Here is a 19,873-nt window from a genome sequence, read left to right on the forward strand (position 1 = left end):
TTACCCATATCTGCTTGGAACACATTAATTTGCTGGTTATTTCCATTTCTCCTTTTCCAAATAGGAAAAAACAGATACCACGCTTTATAGGTATCCTCACTAAGGAGTAAAAAAATACCTTCTGAGCTGCAAAAATGCTCATGTGTTCAAATAGCATTCTTTCCTCAGCCCTGCTTACACTTATGTATGTTGTGATGCAAGAGGGACTTCACTTCTCCTCAATAGTAACAAGTTGTTATAATGCCTTTTATAGGAACCTGAAAAACAAAAGGGAAAAGTTATACCAGAAAAACCTGAAAATGAAACAGTCCAAGTAAAACAGAAAACTAAAAAACTGCTAACAAGTGTCAAGAAAGAAATCCCTGTAGATGTGAAAACCAGGTAAGCACAACAAAGGCTTTTTAGCAGGGGCGGCATCATGCTTGAAGGGAAGATGGAGTGATAAAAATCTGTGTATTTGACTGCTGTGACTGTCAGTGTGGCTAATGCCAACAGCAGGTACTTTTGAGCAGATGCTTCTTCCTTCTTGATATCAGGGAATATCTGAAGCTTGCTAATGATAAATTATTTAATGGTGATACGGTGCATAAATGAGAACCAAATCTAGTGAAGCAAATCAGGTTAAGCAATGCTAAGGTTTTTTGTAACAGGTCCCACATACACAAAATAGGGTTAATGTTTCTACAGGAGCTTCTAGTGGCAGCAGAGTAAGCCAGTGCTAACATGCAAGCCTTTAGTTGTTCTTGGTGAAATTACAGTATGCAATTTACTTTTTCGTATCATGGATCAGTCTTGGGTGTGTTATTAAAGGAGGCTGCTGCTGCCGCCTGGCTCTTTCCCTTACTGGCAGGTGGTTGAATGCAGAAGTTAGATAGAAAAGAGAAAAATGAATAACCTTAATCTTACTACACCTAGTTCATTCTGAAAAAGTATTCTGAAAACAGTTATCCAAGTGTCACAAAAATAAACTTCCCCAAACTGAGGCTTCTGTTCCCTGTTGCTGTAATTAATGCTAGACTGAGATTAGGAGTTAGTATAAATTAATTTTCTTCAAAATTTCTAAAAACATTGCCTGCCAAAGTCTCCTTATTTCATTTATTCTTACCTACTTTCCTTTGTCGTATAGATCAGTCACATGAATCACAAGTTTATTACATGTGACAGTATTTGAAGGCCACAATGAGAGCCAGTTTGGAATTCTTCTGCTAGAAATGGATAAAATAGGTCCTCTCTAGAAAGTTTGAGAGACATAATCTAATATCTGGAGAAAAAGAACAGTGTATATCCAAATGAATTTGGTGGTGGGTTTGAACAGTTCTGTGCCATCAACTAAAAGATGATCCTGCACATTCAGAGCAATAGTGTATCATCAGGAGCATGTGATCAAACAAGAGCGAGAGGGGGCAGAGAAAAAAAATGGCAGTAGCCCTCTCTTTTTGCCTCTGTATATATCCAAGTAGGTTTTGTAATCCTGGAGCTCCAGGCTGAAGCTTCTCCTGGAAGTGAGTGAGCCCTAATGAATACGTGGAGCAGTGTAGATAGAAAATGAGCCAAGGCTAAGAAGGGTGGAGTTGCATGTAGGAAAAATACAAAACTCTGCTTATGAATAGCTTTGAAGATGAGCACAAGTTTGATGTGAGACAGCCACAGGAGACCAGTCTTTTGTAAGACCATATCATGCACATATATATAAAACCATATGTGTATATATATAAAATCTCTTCATTGCTTCTGAGAGCTTGAAAATAAATGGATCTCTGTTTTCATTTAGTTCCTTGGAATTATCTTATACACCCCCACTGGAAAACAAGCAGCGCAAAACCTTTCCATCCAAGATATCTACACAGCACCTTTTGACGAATGGGTCTAAATCAAGAAACATCCCCAAAATGAGAGGTAGTGCAAGGCTGTTATTTATAAATACCTTGGGAGTTTTGTTTGGTTGTTTGTAATCACTTTTGAGTGCTTAATTCTATGTCTGGTGTGTGAAGGAAGCTGTGCATTTTACTATCCACGGATTTGCTTTTCTTCTCCTGTATTAATAGGTACCAACAGTAAGTTAATGGAGAGCAGGCCATCAGTATTAGCAAAATTTCTCCCCAGTGGTTCTGGACAGGAGCTAGGAAACACCAGCAGCTCTGAAGGGGAAAAGGATTCTCCACCACCAGAATGGGACTCTGTGCCTCTTCACAAAGCTGGCAGCTGTAAGTAATCGGTAGAGGATGACAGAATTGGTCTGCAGTGAATATCCATAGGTAGGCTTGGTCTGTCAATAGACCTCCCTGTCTTTTTTTCACTGTGTAGTGCTCCTGTTTTCTGCTGTAGGCCTCATATTGATAGCACATGGTAGGATTTGGGAGGTTTGAAAACAGCGTGAGCAGAACATGGGCTCTTCAGTGACGAGCAGGATTCAGAAGCTGCTAGAGGAACTGAGGAAATAAGAATTGCCACTCAAAAACAAAATGTATTTTCAACAGCAGATGGGTTTTGCTTGGTCAAGTCCACTGGAGCTAAAGTTGAAGCTAATTAGCTGATTTGTCCTTAAGGGAGAAAATGCCTTAATGAAGTGGTTAGTGTGGGACACCATGATAAGCTTTCTGGTTGTGTTATAAGTAAGTCCCTTGAGTGGGAGCTAAATCACTTTCCTCTTGGTTGCTTGTCTACATAAAGTCATCCCTCTCCACAGCACTCACTTTTGTACGAATCAGTTTATCATATCAGTGTTCTTACTGGAATACAGTCTCTCCGAAAACAGGTAGTATAATATAACCTGAATAATGATAGGTAAATATAGAGAAGGAGCTGCTACTTGGGAACAGCCTTTGTCATAATTCCTCAGTTTGAAGAGAAGGGATAGCAGAAGTTTGGGAAGCCTTGTTGTAATGTAAGTACTACAGGAAGATGTTTTCTGTTTCTCTTTCCAGCCACAGACAACCTTTATAAACTCTCTCTGCAAACCCTGAATGCAGATGCTTTCCTGAAGCAGCGACAGCCCTCCCCAACACCCGCCTCTCCATCTCCTCCTCCTGCATCCTTTGCCTTTGGGCCACGAGGAGGCACCTACAGTAGCATTGTGAACAGCAGCTGCAGCCAGTGAGTCCAAATCTGTACCTCCCACTGACTTCCCAAGCACAGAATGCTGGCAGGACCCATGTGCTTCAGAGGGTGCATCTCCCTTTTCTCACACCCATTTCCTTTTCCTGTGGAAACTGCTTTTTGGCAGATACTACTGTGCATGTCTTACCATGCTATTTATATTGTTCTGGGGTTTCTGACAACTTGGTAGATTGGAAAAATGTGCAAATTACATGAACTGTTGATCTGTTGTTAACATCTTCATGAATGCTAGCTTAAGTTACTGCTTTTTTATCAAGCTGCTCAAGTCCAAAACCTTACTTTTTTTTTTTTCTCCCCTCTCTCCTTCAAGTGACATGAAAAGCAAGCAGCCTAATGGTACCAAGCATAAGCTGGCAAAGGCAGCTTCTCTTCCAGGCAGGAATGGTAACCCCACTTTTGCTGCTGTAGCTGCAGGTTATGACAAGAGCCCAGGTACTAGAACCAGTTTGTAGTTCTAAATATTTCTGAATATTTCCTGAATATTCTGTTATTTTGTTATTTTTGTTAAATGTAGCTTTTTATATATATGTATGTATATATGTATTCTTGCAGGTGGCAGTGGTTTACCAAAGGTTTCTCTGAGCAAGACAGATGTTTCCAGCAATATCAGCATTTCTCACACAGTCATTGACAGTGATGGCTCTGACAGGTAATTTTTATATTCTCTAGGTAGATACGTAGGGCCCTAGGAAAGAATACTGTAAGCTGTTAATGGCATTTTGAAGGTAGTGACAGAATTCATTCCTGTTCCTTTGGGGTTTTAAACTACTTTTCAAAGCCTGGGCACAGCATCTCTCACCTTGCAAAAAAATGTAGAACTTAAAGAGTGACTCAGAAGCAGAGAGAAGGATGTACTGAATGTGATGGGGACTTTCTCCCCCTTGTTCCAAGTAACTCAACAATCTTGTGTTTCCTGGGCATCCAAATATTGAGAAATCAGCTTGGCTCTTGTGGTATTGAGGAGTGTGTACCAAAGTTGCTTGAAATAGTTTGCAGGCAGAGTATCTTTGCTGTACAGCAGTGTCTTTCACTCCCAATTTTAACACTGAGACCAGAACTGTCACTGCGTTTTGTGTTATGACCAGGAGCAGAATACAGCTGTGCTCAGTCACGTACCCTGAGGCATGCTGTACTCCTGACATATTTTGGTAGTGCATGGCTGCCTCAGTTGTAAAAAGCAGTGAGTGAGTGTCCTGTAATCTTTCTGGAATAGGAGAGAGGCTTGAATTCAAGTTTCAGTACGCAAAGGAATTGCTTTTGTGAGCAAAGTTTGTGGATGGCATTTTGGTTTGGGTTTGTAAATGTTTATCACTGCTTCCAGCTAACTCATCTGTGTTTCCAAGAAGCTTGCCCAAAAGCCAGAGTTGGGAGCATTTGTACCCTTCTGAGCTGCTTGTCAAAAAATCTGTGCTACAGCTTAGACCCTGTAAGTAAGTTTTCTGAAAAACTGACAAAAGAGCTACTGTCAGGTTTCTGTTGGAGCTCAGTCTGTGGATTAGAGCATTATGGCTATAGCAGTGTGTGTATATATACCAAAGTGGGTATATATACAGGAAAATGGTATTTCACTGAACTCTCTTGATAAAACAAAGCCAAGCTGATTTCCTAACTCTTTATCACCATTAAAAATATATAGTTATATACACACACGCACTTTTGCACATATACGTGTGTACCTATATCAGTAAGTTAAAGCTGTCAGTAGTACTGTGTTAATGAGTTATGTATTGCTTTCCTGTTTCTGCCTAATATTTAGTTCTGGTTTGTGGAGTACTGTCGGCAGCCCCAGCAGTCCTGACTTCACGCCTCTCAACTCATTTTCTGCATTTGGCAATTCTTTTAACTTAACTGGAGGTGAGTTTTTGTTTTCAAATATTTTTCCATATTCAAATACAGGTAAAAAAGGGGGGTGTCTCCATTCCACTGGTCTTAAGTACAGTGTTCCCATCTCTGCCCCCCAAAAAGATGACTGCATAGGAAGGTGTATTAAAAAATTGGTGGTGTAGCAAGTGTTTCAGCCCAGAGAGTTAGTGGAAGTTGTTACAGTGTTTGTTGGCTGGAAATACTAATTTTTGAAGTTTCTCTGTTTCAATTACATTTGTTTTTTCCTTAGTCTTCCTTCCCCCCTGAAGCTCTACTGTAGGTCTCAAAAGGGTGCCACCAGGCCAGGGGTCACCTGAGCACTTTACACCTGCATAAAACCATTGCTGTATATATGAAGCAATGGCCAATCCCTCATGTTGCTTTCCTCTAATGTTTGTATAGCTGCATGATGACCTGATACATGCTAAACCTGGCAATTAATTCCTGTATTTAAATATTTGGGTAAACCTTCCAGAAGTGACTACTGAGATGGGCTTTGATGCAGGCAGGCTGCATTGCAGAGCATGGATGCTCTGTGTAATTACTTATACAGATTTGCATACTATGTTTGAGGATGCATGGTAATTTTTAAGGTGTCTGTAAAAGATGATAAGCAAAGCAAACGTAGTATGCGCCATGTGTAAAATGGATTGTATGTCTACTGAAAAAAATGCTATCTGCTGAAAAAATGGGATGTTTATGGAAAAATGCTGGGGGGTTCTTTCTTTGGTCTTCATTAGCAGTCCTCAGCACCAGCAACTCTGGGGACCATCAGTAAGATGCTTGGGGGTCAGTTCTGTGCATGGGACCAGGTGAACCATAAGTGCTGGTGCTGCCATCCCCTTCTCAGAACATGGATGGGGCCTGGGCACAGCCAGTGCTACCTCCTGCACAAGGAGCTACCTGGGAGGGGGGAACTGCTGCAAGGCAAGTGAGAGCTATGGTTATGAGAGGCACCTCCAGCTAACTTACTTGTTAGAAGAACTAGCACAGGGCACATGAGATAAAGTTTGTATTACTGTGTGACCTTTCCTAATCTCAGTTCTTGGGCTGCAGCAGGACCTGCTAGAAAAAATATGGGAAATAACTGTGAAGAGTATTAGTCTGCCATAGTTCTTGGAAAAAGAGGAAGAGTAACATACTCAGTTTTATTTCATTTTATTTTTAGAGGTTTTTAGCAAACTTGGTTTAGCTCGATCTGCTTACGGGCAGGATGTTCAGAGAAACTGGAGTGAATTCAATAATGTTCCATCATCCATCTGGGATCCTTCAGCTACAGATTCTGTACCCTCCTGGCCAACAAGCTCAAGTTCCCCGACTCATACAACTGCAGTAAGTATTCAGCTCAAATCCAGTGTTTTATTCCTGTTACCAACCTGTTCTGCCATCTGATTTCATTTAAAGGCTTTTCAAATTTGGATGAAAAAAAACCCAAACCAACAGTGGAAAAATAAGGAAAAGGGAAAGTTATACATATTCCTGTCTCTGTGTAGTTAAGTTGACATGGCTGTTAGAGAGTGAGTAGTCTGTTCCTTGTGGATGATGAATCCACATAAATTGCTTTACATAAAAATATTTCTCCCAAGAGCAGCACTTACATTACCATGTGTTTTGGGACTGCGGAAAGAGCTGTTCTCCTCCCATGCCATGGCTGGACACTGCTGCTGTCACTTCCAGTTTTAGGGACAGTTGCAAAATAGCCAATATAGTAACCTTCAGACTTCAATTCTGCTTCCTCATTCCAGTGTTGCACCAACTTGTAAGTTAACAAAAGGTCAAAAAAAACCGTATCTAAAAGCCTGCAGATGTATTATTTTCAGTTTAGAAAAAACACTAAAGGGCTGAGCATAAGGCAAAGCCTTTAAAATGTCCACTAATTTTGATGGAGATCTTGAGCATAGCCAAAGAAGAAGAAAAAGCAACTTTTATGCAGATTGTAGCATTGCTCTCCCATCCTTGTGCCTCTGTCAGGATTAAACTTACACTGCAACAGCTGTCTTCAGTGCCAGCTGAAATCATTCATCATGTCTTCTGAAAATGCTTCTGTAGTGAGTAAGAGGCAGTGTTTACTCTACCTGGTAGCAGTTCAGATGGAGTGGGGGAAGGTGGGGGGGAAGGGCAAGCAGGCTGAAGAAGGTCACACAGCTTCTTATAGACACCCATTCACTGATGCCACCCTTGTCTCACTAAAACTGTGTAAGGCAAGAGTTTTGCTTTTTAGTCACATGGAGGGCAGATTTCTCAGCATTTGCCAGAAGGAGGGATTGAGGACCACCAGAACAATCCTCTGGCTCCCAACCTCTATTTCCTGGCTGCTTCTGAAAAAGATATTTGGAAGTGTGCTTCAGGAAGCATTGATATGGAAGCCAGACAAATGGTATAGAAGAATTGTCAGTCTCTCCCTTTAAATACTTCATGGACAAAGGAGAAAAGTCTTTTAAGGAGGTTATTCAAAGAGATCACTTAATAAACCAGAAGCAGCAAATGGACTGAAATATTCAAAGCCTTTGTAGTGATAGTGATATTTTTACAAGTGCTTATGGTAAGCCAGAACAGGAAAACCTGGCTGTTCTGTTACTGCACTTCCTTGCTCCGAGTGCTAGATGAGAGAGCAGGTACCAGGCCCCAGCGCTGTCCTTTCTGCTTTCTCCAAAAGAGCAAATCCTTTCCTGCAGACCACACTTACACAGTGCTTTCTGTATTACCCTCTTTTCTAGAAAGGTTTCTGGGGAGTTGATTTTGATTATCCTACTTTCTTATTCCTCTTGCTTTCACACTTTATGTGCAACTTTGCTTCTGTACTAAATAGCGTTTGACTTTGGGGTCTTGTCTCCCCTCAGGCCTTGCTGCACTGCTGGTAGTTCTTCCCAAGTTTGTTTCTAACTGCACTTCCTTTACTCCATTTCCCTGCCTGTAGTTTTTTCTGCCAGCCACTTTGTACCTCCCTCTACCAGCCCTGAAAGGGAGCTCATCTAAGTTATTTTTTTCCTGCTGCTCCTTTCCTGGTTGCTTCTACTTTATGAGCAGTTGCCTTTCTCTTAAGCTCTCCCAAACAGTGTTGGGACACATAGGAACACTTCTTGGCTCTTGCCCACATCTGGAAATAGGGTGGACTTTTAGCGTGTTAGGGTTGATATCTGAGCAGCAGACTGTTTCCTGCTGTATTCTCAGTAGCCTAATGTTTGTGTAGCTTAAATATAACCATGTAGTTATGTAACAGGACTACAGCGTGACCCTAGTTTAGCTCAGCTTCCAAGTGACATTGGAGAGTTCCAACAGCATTGGCCTGGCTAACTAAGTATGCTGAAAACCCCTGCCCAGCCCTCAGTGTCAAATTTTATGTGGACCCTTTGATAATGTATTAGTGTCCAACCAGTTTCGAGTATGATTCAACAGAGCATATCTTCATTCCAGAAAAGTAAATAAAACCCTGAAAGGAACACTTTTTCTCAGTTTACCTTGTTTCCTTTTCTAAAGGGATTTTTATTCTCATCTTCAGATGCAGAGTATGCTGATACTGGTCAATCTTTAGTATGCATTATCTAAAGGCAGAGATTTTGGGAAGGGATGCCCTGTTTCCAACCAGTAAATCCAAACTTAAGGTTGTTTATACCTTACAGCACTTACTCAACAAGTCCACTGCCTTTTGGATGTATCACGTTTACTGTATATTTGCAAATTGAATTTACAGCATATGTACACTAAATCTGTTGGCACTGAGGTATGTAGTTGCATTACGCCTACATGTAGCAGGTTTTGTGCTAATATTAGGTTGAAAGTTATGCCACCTTTCTCATCTCCATCTTTGTCTGCTTCTGGGTATCACTTTCCACCACACCATGGGATAGATTCCCCTGCTTGTTGCTTGCTACTGTTTGGACTTTAATAAAACAGTGGACAAAACCTGGGCTTTGTTAATTCCTGCATGTGTTCTCCATGCTTGCTGCTACCTGTCCTACGCATCCCAAATGCATTTGTGACATCTTGCAGCAGCACACATGCATCTGCACCATGACCATGATCCATTTGTGAGAGACTTCCAGATGTCTTGAACCAGGACAGACTTACTGGAATAAATGTGATAAATGGCCAGTGCTTCATCTGGCCAGTCCCTTCATCTGGAGAAATTTTGGATGGGGGAAAAAGTATACATTGGGAATATGGGGAGGTACAGGGAGCTTAGCACAGGTAGGTTCATCCAAAGTGTACAATTTAAACAGATTCCCTTGCCTGAATGGGAGGAGATAAGCTTGCAAACAGCCAGAAAAGGATCAAGGAATAGATTTCACTGCTACCTTCCCTTACAACTTGAATTTTGTTGTTTACCTGAAGACCTGAGCCATGTTTATTTGCCTCATTCTAACTTGTTTAGTTAAGCTGGAGCTTTCTGGCTCTTGTGTGTTAAAGCTTGGATACTAGTAGTGCTTAAATTAGTAATGGTATGGGGATGTACAAGCTCAAATGAAAACAGCTTAAAAGGCTGTAATGTAATTGCACTCTGTAGCCTGTTCAGTTACCAGACATGTTTGGTGACTGTTAGTAGTTTGGTTCCTCCGGGCAAGCTCTAGTGAAGGAAGTTTGGAACTCCATGTTGCAGTGAAGCTGGAAGGGATTCCACAGCATGAGTCTTGCTGCTTAGATACTTTTCTTTCTGGGGTGTGGGGGGGGTGGGGAGTGGGGGAGGAGAGGAGGGGGAGCTGTAAACAGGGTGAAAGTGGAAGTTACCAAGCTGCTCCTTAGCTGGCTGTGTCTTTACTGCAGTCGATCCTAGGCAACCCAAGTGGCCTGTGGTCCACTACTCCATTCAGCAGTTCCATTTGGTCAAGTAACCTCAACAGTGGCCTTCCCTTCACCACTCCAACAAACACCCTGTCAAGCATCGATCTCATGGGTAGTGAAAACTCCTCCGCTGCTCCTCCTGCGCCTGCTGCTGCCACCGTTGCCAATCCTGCTGAAGACATGGGACAGACCTACAATCCTTGGAGAATTTGGAGCCCAACAATTGGAAGAAGAAGTTCAGATCCTTGGTCTAATTCACACTATCCTCATGAAAACTGAAGTTAAGCAAAATAAAAGAACTCTTATCCAGGTCATGATACAATTCTGAATGCAAATTTTTCAAACATTATTTTTGGGCTGCTGCTGGTCATTGCTCCCCCTTCCCCACCTCCCACCCGTCCTGCTTTCATCACTTGCTCTTTTTTAAAGTCTGTCCTGCAATATGGTAGTGTGAGATTGCGGATAAGCTTGAAAAAGTCTGGGTGTGGCCACAAATCCCAACTGCAGCTGAAGCTGTAAATCCCACCGGTTTCCCTGGTTTCATGTTTTACCATCTGCCATCTTTCTGTAGGAAATAATTTGAACTCTAAAGCAGTCTTGGCATGCAAAACTTTTCTGAAAAGTACAAGTTTGGGTTTTTAAATTTTTTCCAGTATTATCCTCCAAGTTCTAATTTAAAATGAAAAGGCACTTTGTGCTAAAATGCAGAGTATTTTTTTAAAATAAGGCTGTCTTTGTTAACACAGGTTCTAAGAATGTAAAAAAAGAGGGAAAAAAAAATCAAGACAAACAACAGCAAAACCAACACACAACCTTAGGAGCAAAATGGCTGAATGTAAGCGCATTCTGTTGAGACTGTAACACACTTTCTGTGCTGTTTGTACATTTGTAAACCTGAATGCATTTTTAAGTTGAACTGAAATGCACACAGCCAAGACTTGTGGAAGAAACAAGATACCTTGTGCATTTCTTATGGATACAACTTTGGGTTGTACTTTAAAATAAATAATGCTTTTTTCAATATCTGTCTGCTGGAATTCTATTTTGCTATTTTCTAAACTTGTGTGTGCATGAATCCACTTTGCAGTGGCAGCTTCAGGCCAAAATCTACTGTGTGTAGGGCTTTATGTTAACAGAAACTTAACTGCAGATGAGATCTGGCTTCCCAGCAGCGTGGGTTTGTGCAGCAGTGGAGCACTAGAAATTGTTTTCGGGTTACACAGGGCCACCCACTTGAAAATGTGCTGGATAGCAAAATGCTGGAAAAATGTCCACAATGTTCGAGTTTCCACGTATCAGGCATAATAGCAGCTGCCACTGCCTGTGCTACGCCCATACCTTTGTAATGCTTTTCTTGTATGGGTCTGAATAAGAACTTTTCTATTTTTAGATAGGATTTAACTGTCTCAAGTTGTCTGTTTCCCTTCATTAACAGGAAGGCAAGCCTGTATACATTCATGTAAGCTAAAGTCAGGTGAAACCAAACTTTTCCATTACAGGAAAATATTAACAGACACTAGCAACACAAATTCACTTATGACTCAGTGGCACTGATTTACAGTTTACAACAGATTTTTATCAGAATCCATCCTTTCAAAGATTAAGAGCTCTATTTTAGTTAAAACCTTTATGGTACCAGGAATATTGTGTGCAACAAAATAAGAGGGTTAAATAAATGAGACTGACTGCTCTTCCAGCTCACACTATGTAAACAAAATCTTTACAACTGTCAGATTGCTGTCTTCATGCTGCCACCAGCAGAAACTTAAAGATATAGATCTGAAATAGGAACCCGCTGGAACTCCTTTGTTCTTAAAATTTGGCTATTTCTAGAATCATGCAAGGTCATGAGATGTTCAGCTTGGATTTGTATGCAGTTTCCTTTTGAGTAACTGGGCAAACAAGTCTCTTACTGCATGGAAAAGAGTAAGTAGGTAAGATACCGACATGCCGGGGCCTGCTTCTCTGTAAATGGAACTTGGGAAGGTAACTTGCAGTTATTCAAGGTGAATGGAGCTGTTTAAGGTAACATGCCTCCTCTTTTTTCCCAGCAGGTGTTTACATTAATATAGGCTTGGTTCCATGGAGGATAGAAGCAGAAGTGAATTCTGAGATACAAATAGTCCTCCAGTGGTATAAGCAGCTGAGAGGACAGGAGAAATTTTCTGCTTTAAAAACACTTTCCTTTGAACAAGACAAGGCAACACACAAGTAATTTAGACTTTTTTCCCTAAAAAATATGAGCCATTCCCTTGTGTTAAAGCAAATAACCTCTGCCACCTTCAGAATATTATCAGCTCTTGCTTTTAAAGAGTTTCCTCTTGAGCACCACTTAAATATTACTGGAGTTCCACGGGTGAAACAACCTCAACTATCAAGATCTTTGCCCCACAGTTTTCCGTTTCCAAAGAGAGGAAAAAGGACTTGAAAGGCCTAGGACCTTTTCCTTACTACTTCTGAGCGTCCTATCTTCCCTCCTTCTATTCAGAGGTTATTCTGAAAGCACCTTCACTCTGCTCTGACTAGTTAAAGCCAAAGAGCTGCCTTAAACAGAAGTCCTGATCATGATGGACAGAATTTAGATGAAATAAAACCTGGGCAAAAGTAGATTTTGCTGCCTTCTCCCTGAAGCGTGTGCTTGCCAGTTTTATGGCATGGTCACCCTTCATGTGCATTGAAAACATTTTTAAAATTGCTGAAAACTGGGGGAATGAGCTGGAAGCATCCACAGCTATCACAGAACAACAGAGAGACCAGACTTCTTCTGAGGAGGTTAAAAAGTAACAGAAATGGAGTTTTTTGCAAAGCACATGTAAAGTCTTATATAAAAATCCAGATGAGGTGGTTGAAAATGTTGCAGCCTGCTGGAAGGACAACTTAAGAGAAAAGAACACAGGGAGAAGTAAGTCACAATCTGGAAAGCAAGGGGCAACTGTGTTTTTGAAAGCAGAATGAACAAGACTGAAGCTCAGACCATGAAGGAAGTTCCATCTCCAGTAAAAAGACTAAAGGAAAAAACAGCTTAAAGTGTTTGAACACTGGAAACTAAGAAGTGCACAGCCCTGCTGATAATTAAAACACTTCTTCAGAGCAGCATCAGGGCCAAACTATCATGCGTCAGCTCCTCTCTTCCAGACCTGGAAGCTACTGGGAATGCAAAGTTCCCAGCAAGGAAGAGAAACAATTACTGTTAATTTTGGTAGTTATTTTGGTGCTCCTGAAGGGTAGTTCTATTCTGCCAACTCTAACAAATAGACTTGAAAAGTCTGAAAAGTTTCTGGCCTATTATTAAAATCTGAAAGGCTTAAGTAGGTAAGTATGGCCCCAACATACAAAATCAGTTAAATTAGCATGAGCTCTAGTTCAAAAAGTTCTTGAAAGACATTAGAGACTTTGTTAAAAGTATAAGACCTTATATCAGAACAGGATATAAAATCCCAGTGAAAGGACAGTTATTGTTTGTTTCAGATACAGACCTTGGAGCGAATCAACATAGCAATGAGCAGGCCTAGGCCTGGCCCTGCCACAGAGCTGTCAGTAGAGTCATGTACTGTAGCATGGCCACTGTTCTGCGAGAGACAGCCTGCACTGGGAAATAGGACAACACAGGCTGCAGAATGTGAGGAACGGTAGATCTCTACACTGGAGAAGCATGGTCAAATCCTGCTGAAGCTGCCCACTGCACTGTAATGAGAGGTAGAAGTGAGAAGGCACAAGTGTTTGCCTTCATGAGGAAAGAAGCTATCTTTCACTGGAACTGTTTCACCTGGAGTAATGTTTTACACTAAATACAGCTTTGATGGGCCTCATCTGTTTTCCCAACCTGCAATTATGAGCAAGTTTTCTATGCTTCAGTGTTTCGGCCTCATGAAACAGTGATGGCTTCAGCTCACAATGAGTCAGTTTGTTAGAAGAGCCACATGCTGGGACTGGAAATAACCCAGCTTCTATGGAATGGTTGCAGCAACTGGAAGAGAGTTCAGTCACCTCGTGTTAAACAGGTTCTGCTTCAAAACTGAGTCTTTTGCCCAATGCATGTTTTCATCTAATGCCAGTCAAGGCTGGACTTTATGGTCAACTAGTGTTTTAGTCACGTAAATACTAAAGCAGTATTCAGGATGACTGGATCAGCATGCTCTTCAGCAGCCCTCTGAACACAACAGCTAACCAGACTAACTACTAGTTTACTTAGGTGCTGTGTGATCCACCAGCAAGTGGAACATGATTTCTTTTTAATATAGAAAAGAAGAAATCAAACCACCAGAAAGCAAAGCCTTAAGCATCTGCAGAAGCCAGAGTAAATATAATGAAGCACTAGCCTAAACTCTGGGGGACTAATAAAAACTGAGAGTCTTAAGAAGCAATGAAAACCCCAATATCACAGTATTTGCTGAAACATGAGGGCTATCCTGGACAAAATTATTTTCTTGAGTAGAACTGTATAAAAGTGGCTGCTCAGATCCAAGAACTGATCTAGTTGGATCAGTTGACCTTAAAAGGCAGGGAGGAGGGAAGAAAGGCAGGATAAAAGAAGGTTCCTTTCTTTGAAGCAGCTGAACTGAACAGCCTAAAGAAATGCTCCAATCTCCTCACAGTTCATACAGAAAGCAAATCTCCAATGCTATAACAAGCAGCACACAGAACGTCTCACTGTCATACAGAGCTTAATTTCAGACATGCAAACGTGGGACCTGGGCACTGGCTGTGAGTTGAACAGTTCCAGGAATGTGGAATGAGAATATGGCAAATTGTGTGCTGACTTACTGCCCTTGCATCGACCAACCGTATGCAAAAATCCATGTGATACAGCTATTGGAACAATAAAATCTGAATATTGCTGAAGTCAGCAGGTTCAGCACCAGAGAGCTTCAGCAAATGGACAGCATTTCTGCTGGCTTTGTTTTTAAATGGAGCTTCCTGGCAAAAAGTCACCGATTTAGTCTATACAGCAATATTAGCTCATGGGAGAAGGTCCCAGTAGGTTTCAGGAACGCTGATTAAATCAGCAAACTCGGAAACACTCTCCCCTAACTCAATAAATGTGAGTAATGCCATTTCCTCCCTCTGCACAAGACTGAGTCCTACTATTTAGATAAACAGCGCCCCTCTGTGGCTACAAACAGCATTCGGGACATCACAGCAGTGCCACCTGGCCTTAAAAGTTCCTCTGATTTTTCCTGAAACCTGAGAAAAAAAAAAATTAATTAATCTCAGCTATAGTATAGCATTTAAAAAAGTTGTACGTTGGCAAAGTTGACACTACTTTCCCTACTGCCAGTCTATACAGCTATTGTTCCTCAGCAGATTCATGCACCAAAATTCCTAAGCTAAGAGGAACTGGCAAGTTTGTGCAGTTCAATGGTGCAAGTCAACACATCGGAGCACACTGTTAGTCAGACCAGGCTTTTACTTCTCTTCAAGTGCAATATCACAACTTGCCAGACAAGCCTACTACAAACTATTTATTTCTTGTATTTAGGATTTCTTTCATCAAAATATCTACAAATGAACAATTTCTCTTTTCCTTCTACATACTTTCAGATCTCTTCCTGCTCACCTAACAAAATTATTTCCCCAGTACTGAATGAACCCTTTTAACCTGTGACGTCTTGTACGTGTTCAAGACACTCAGCTCTTCCAGTTCACACAGAACTTTTTTACAATTCATTTCTACACCCCTACTTGAGGGATTTATCCAGTTATTTTGTATTTCTGTTCAAATCTCCAACACACTGGTTTCTGCTTGTCTCCACTCCCTCATCCTCCCTCCACCTCATCTTTCATTCCACTTTATCTATTCCGCATTCTCTCCCCTTTGAGTATTTCACTTCTGTTTATTCTTTCCCACTAGCTAGTTTCATTATCAAAGCCCTGCCACAGCCCTGCTCACTTCCAGGTTATATTGGGAGCCTAATGGGAGACATTGTAAAATGGCATGTTATTACACTATGTGCTATGTTTTTCTTACCAAGATCCAAAAGAGCCCTACGTCGCCCCCATGCAGAACTCTGGTCACTTTTGGTTACCTACATGTCAAAATGCATTAATAAATACTGATTAAAGAGCAAATGTTTTAAAGCAAAACCCACCCTTATGTCTAAGCAGCTTCAAAGCTTCTGCCCTTCTAAGTACCACTTTTCTACTCCATTTTAGCCCTGACTCCTGGCTTAGCTTGCCAATAACCATTCAACAGTGTTAATACAGTGCCCTGCATGTCAGATACTGAAGTGGCACTTGAGTATTCAGTGTGGATGACCCTGAACCTCCCCCACATTCCCTCACATGGTCATTCTCAATCTCTGCAAGTACAGACTGCCACTGAATCTTTCATCAGGCTGGTAGAGTAAGTGGTGGAACCAGAACAGCAGTTGACTCCTTTCAGTTTTCTGAAACTACCATGAATTCAAAAGTTTTCCTTCCTCAGAAAAGCTGCCCTCTGTTTTCAGTAACAGTCTTGACTTACAGTATGAGAACAAGAATAATGATCAGATTACTATCTACCTTGATCCATAGTCTGACAAGAGACAGGAATGTATCAATAAAATGCAAAAAAAACCCCACAAAACAAAACAAAAAACCAGAAACAAACAAAACCAACAACCAAAACAGCTACAGTTTGTTGACAAGCCATCAACATTCTGGTTACAAACCTCCACCATAATGACAAACTCATAGGTTAGTTCAGGTACTCCATGCACAACCTGCATAAACCTCATAATCCTCATTGTCTGAGGACTCAAATTACGAGAGCCCAGAAAGAAAGAAATGAATACCCCAAGAAGGGGAAGTAGAGATGGTGTGACACAATGCAAAGCACATCCTCGGACACTTCCAAAAACGCACGTCATAAAAATATTGTACAAATACACTTGGAAATCCCACACTATATCAATTCTGTCCTTCCACAGTTATAAGGTAGAAGCCACTGTCAAAGATAGGACATGAGGCTGGGCTGGTTTTTCCTGTCACAAAGTACAGCTGTTTTGAGGTTCCTAATTTAGGTTGGTAAGCCTCAAATCTAGCTAGCTATTCTATCTTGCCTATTATTAACTGCCTGTTTAATTAAGTAGTTCTTAAGACACATAAAACTACTTCTGTGTTTGCCCCAGCCCTAGCAGGACCCAGAAAATAAGCATTTCTCTGGACCCTGGGGAGCCTCATCAGTGTGAACATTCCTGGAGAAGAGAAAACACCAGCAGATAGGCACTGCTCTTGAAATGCAAGCCTAACTGCAAGAACCCTCTTACTCAGGGAACATTTAGACCATGGAATTAGAAACAAGAGGCTGCTTCTTGCATTCACCCCAAACTGTGAAAAACAGGTAGCTAACCTAGGTTCAGTTCACTCCAGGAAGTATTTTGCACCTGGAAATGCCCCATGGCACTTGGCCTGCCTGCCTCAGAGACAATCCCTCCTGGTGAGGTAAGCACCTCTCCACTCAGTAGAACCTCCACTGAGCTCACACAACCTAAACCAGCAGCATTTCACTGCCTTACTGAAAGGGGCTATGCTGAATAACAACCCATGCATTGAAAAAGCCATCTGGTGCTTTTAGAGTTACCTTCTGAGGATGACTGGTGAAAGGGAGAGAGGCACAGAAGAAAGAAGAGCTCATCTTCCAGCATCCTGTGCAACCAGGTCATACAGTGGAGCTGCAACAAGGATATGGAGGGGAAAAGTAGCACATGCTGGTGACTGGGCTCCATGGGGCTGCAGAGCAGGAGTAGAGGGTGCAAGCAGCAAAGGAGTACCTTCTCCACAAGCTGTGTTACTTAACTGGGTGTGACAAACACAGCTGGAGGCTGTGGCTATCCCTGGGAGGTACAAAGCCCTGGCTCTTCTCCCAGCAGTGGGGTTGGAGAAGGAAGCCCAGGCTGAGGTGAGTCTTAACAATAAACTTCCTCATTAGCAACTACCAATAAAGAAAGCCTCAAAAAGCCCAACACCACATCAGGCAAGAACAAAAGCTACAAATTAGGCAAGTTATGGGTGGCAAGCCTCCTTTGCAGATTTAGTCAAAGTGGCTCCTGCAAAGCTTTGCTGATGGCAGCAGCAGAGACAGAATCTGTGATGTGTAACTCGCTGCAGAACCAGCACACACAGCCAAAGATGAAATGTGGGGTTTGAGTACTGAGTCAGCCCATGTTAGAGTACAGAACCAGTTTAGATACACATAGTAAAACCAAACATTGCTCATTTCCCTTTTTTGCTCACAGGGGAAGAAGGCAAGACAAACAAACTTCCCATCTTCCTTTGACATGTCTTCCTCTTCCCCTTTGTAATATCTGATAGCTCTCATTTCCTTGCACTTTTCAGAGCATCTTAAAACAACTCTTCTCGAGTGCAGAGGTGCAAACACGTGGAGCTCAGTCACACTAGCCTGACAAGGGGAAAACCAAATCCCACACCTTCTCTTTGCATCAGCTCCTGGAGACAGAAATTGCAATCAATGAGCTCTGCAGGCAGACCCTGATACTGTTGCCATGGAAAAAGACAACTAAGAAGATGCCAGTTTTCATAGTGACCTGGGAAATTCAACCAGTGTCTGAAGTGCACCGTGCTGCTTTGCACCACACCACAAGCTGCTCCTCCTGCATGCTCAACTCCCACAAGGGCTGTGGTGCCACTCCCCTCTGGGGTAGTTTCCGAGCTACTGATGAACCTTCTTAAAGGAAAGGGGCTGGAGTTGAGGAAAATAAATCTCATCAATTTTTAGCAGCACTGCCATATTTCAAGTCAGTAATTAAGTACTTTAATTAGCTGATATTTCTCAGCAAGATTTATTCTAGCTCCTGCCATGAGTCACATCTCAAAGTGGTGTTGCAGTGTTACCTACTTCCAGAGACTGCTCCCACACAGGTATTACAAAGCCTTATTTTTCATAAGGAGAGTGCACTTTTTTGGAAGACCTAAAAGTTTCAGGAAACTATTCTAAATCTGACAAGGAATTGAGAAAAGTCAAGGATATCTTCACCCATTTGCTGACAGACCATGAAGCTGTGCATACTGCCACAGCATTTCAAGGAACAGCTACTCCCTCATGCAACTGAAGTTGATTGAAAATGTAACTTCATGTGCTGCAAAGTCCTGTCAAGTAAGGGAAATTTGGTCAAAACACAATATGAAGAACATGCAACAGAATGTCATGCTTAGCAGAACAAAATGGAGCAGGAATAGCCCTGAATCAGAAAGTTCGGAGGGCAGAAAGAATTTATAGGGAAAAAAAAAAAAGAAATCTCAGAATGACTACACCGTGTTACAGCTAACAAATGCTGTTCAAGGCCTGATAGATGTCTCTTGCACATATAAGCCAGATCACCTCGTGTCTGTTACAAATATGTGACATGGAGGGCTTTGTCACAGACACTTTCAAACAGAATGTTTCCATGGCAGCAGGTAATCTCCAGGATTCCAATGTTAGATGCCAGAGCCATCATCTGCTCAGTACTAACATCAATCAGTGGCAACTTAGTAAATGTCTTGGGAAATTAAATAAATAAATGAGTAAATTATTTCAATTTTGCTTTTAAGGCCTTCTCAAATCTACAACATTGGCAACCAGCAGTATTTCCAGGCATGGCTACAATTTAAGCAATATTAAAAGCACTTAGCTATCCTTTCTTCAAATAAATATTTTATTGCTACAATATTTTATGAACTCGAACCATCAACTTGCCTCTATTTCAAAATGGAAATTGCAAGCATCACCAATACGCCAAGTGAATAGCAATCTAAAAGATAAGCAGTTACCAGAGCAACTTATTTTCAGAAGATTCATTTAAGGTCAGGATCTAACAAACCATCAGGGTTCTCAATCCTGTTGGATTAACGAATACTACCATGTTTCTGAAAGAGATGCCACAGGCTAGGGAGAGGGAGTAGTCCACACCAATGAGCAGTCTTTGCTCATGAGGAATAGTAATTTGGAGCAACAGGTAAATTTTTCACAATGAGAACAACAAGCCATTGGCATAATATCCCCAGGGAAGCAGTGCATTCCCTAACACTGGACACTTTCAAGATTCGGCTGGACAGGGTGCTGGGACACATAGCCTAGGTCATGTATTGCTTAGAAAGGTTGGACCTGTAGATCTTTGATGTCCCTTCCAACCTG

The 19,873-nt window shown here is 41.6% G+C and overlaps 1 protein-coding gene across 8 annotated transcripts in view; it reads left to right on the forward strand.

Annotated features, from left to right (window-relative positions):
- TMEM131 (transmembrane protein 131) overlaps positions 1–10,722 on the forward strand; it is a 100,650-nt gene extending 89,928 nt beyond the window's left edge. For 6 of the 8 annotated variants that reach the window (XM_080613351.1, XM_080613352.1, XM_080613353.1 and 3 more), the window contains 9 exons: positions 254–381; positions 1,772–1,896; positions 2,046–2,204; positions 2,925–3,093; positions 3,428–3,549; positions 3,670–3,766; positions 4,874–4,971; positions 6,149–6,312; positions 9,742–10,722. In XM_080613351.1, coding sequence (XP_080469477.1) covers positions 254–381; positions 1,772–1,896; positions 2,046–2,204; positions 2,925–3,093; positions 3,428–3,549; positions 3,670–3,766; positions 4,874–4,971; positions 6,149–6,312; positions 9,742–10,038 — 1,359 coding nt within the window. In that variant the 3' untranslated portion in view covers positions 10,039–10,722. Of the gene's footprint in view, positions 1–253; positions 382–1,771; positions 1,897–2,045; positions 2,205–2,924; positions 3,094–3,427; positions 3,550–3,669; positions 3,767–4,438; positions 4,523–4,873; positions 4,972–6,148; positions 6,313–9,741 lie in introns of those variants that run through there. The other 2 variants (XM_080613357.1, XM_080613358.1) reach the window with 2 other exon arrangements.
- Positions 10,723–19,873: the final 9,151 nt, after the last annotated feature.

The sequence above is a fragment of the Psittacula echo genome (assembly GCF_963264785.1).
Source record: "Psittacula echo genome assembly, chromosome: 3".
NCBI lineage: Eukaryota > Metazoa > Chordata > Aves > Psittaciformes > Psittacidae > Psittacula > Psittacula echo.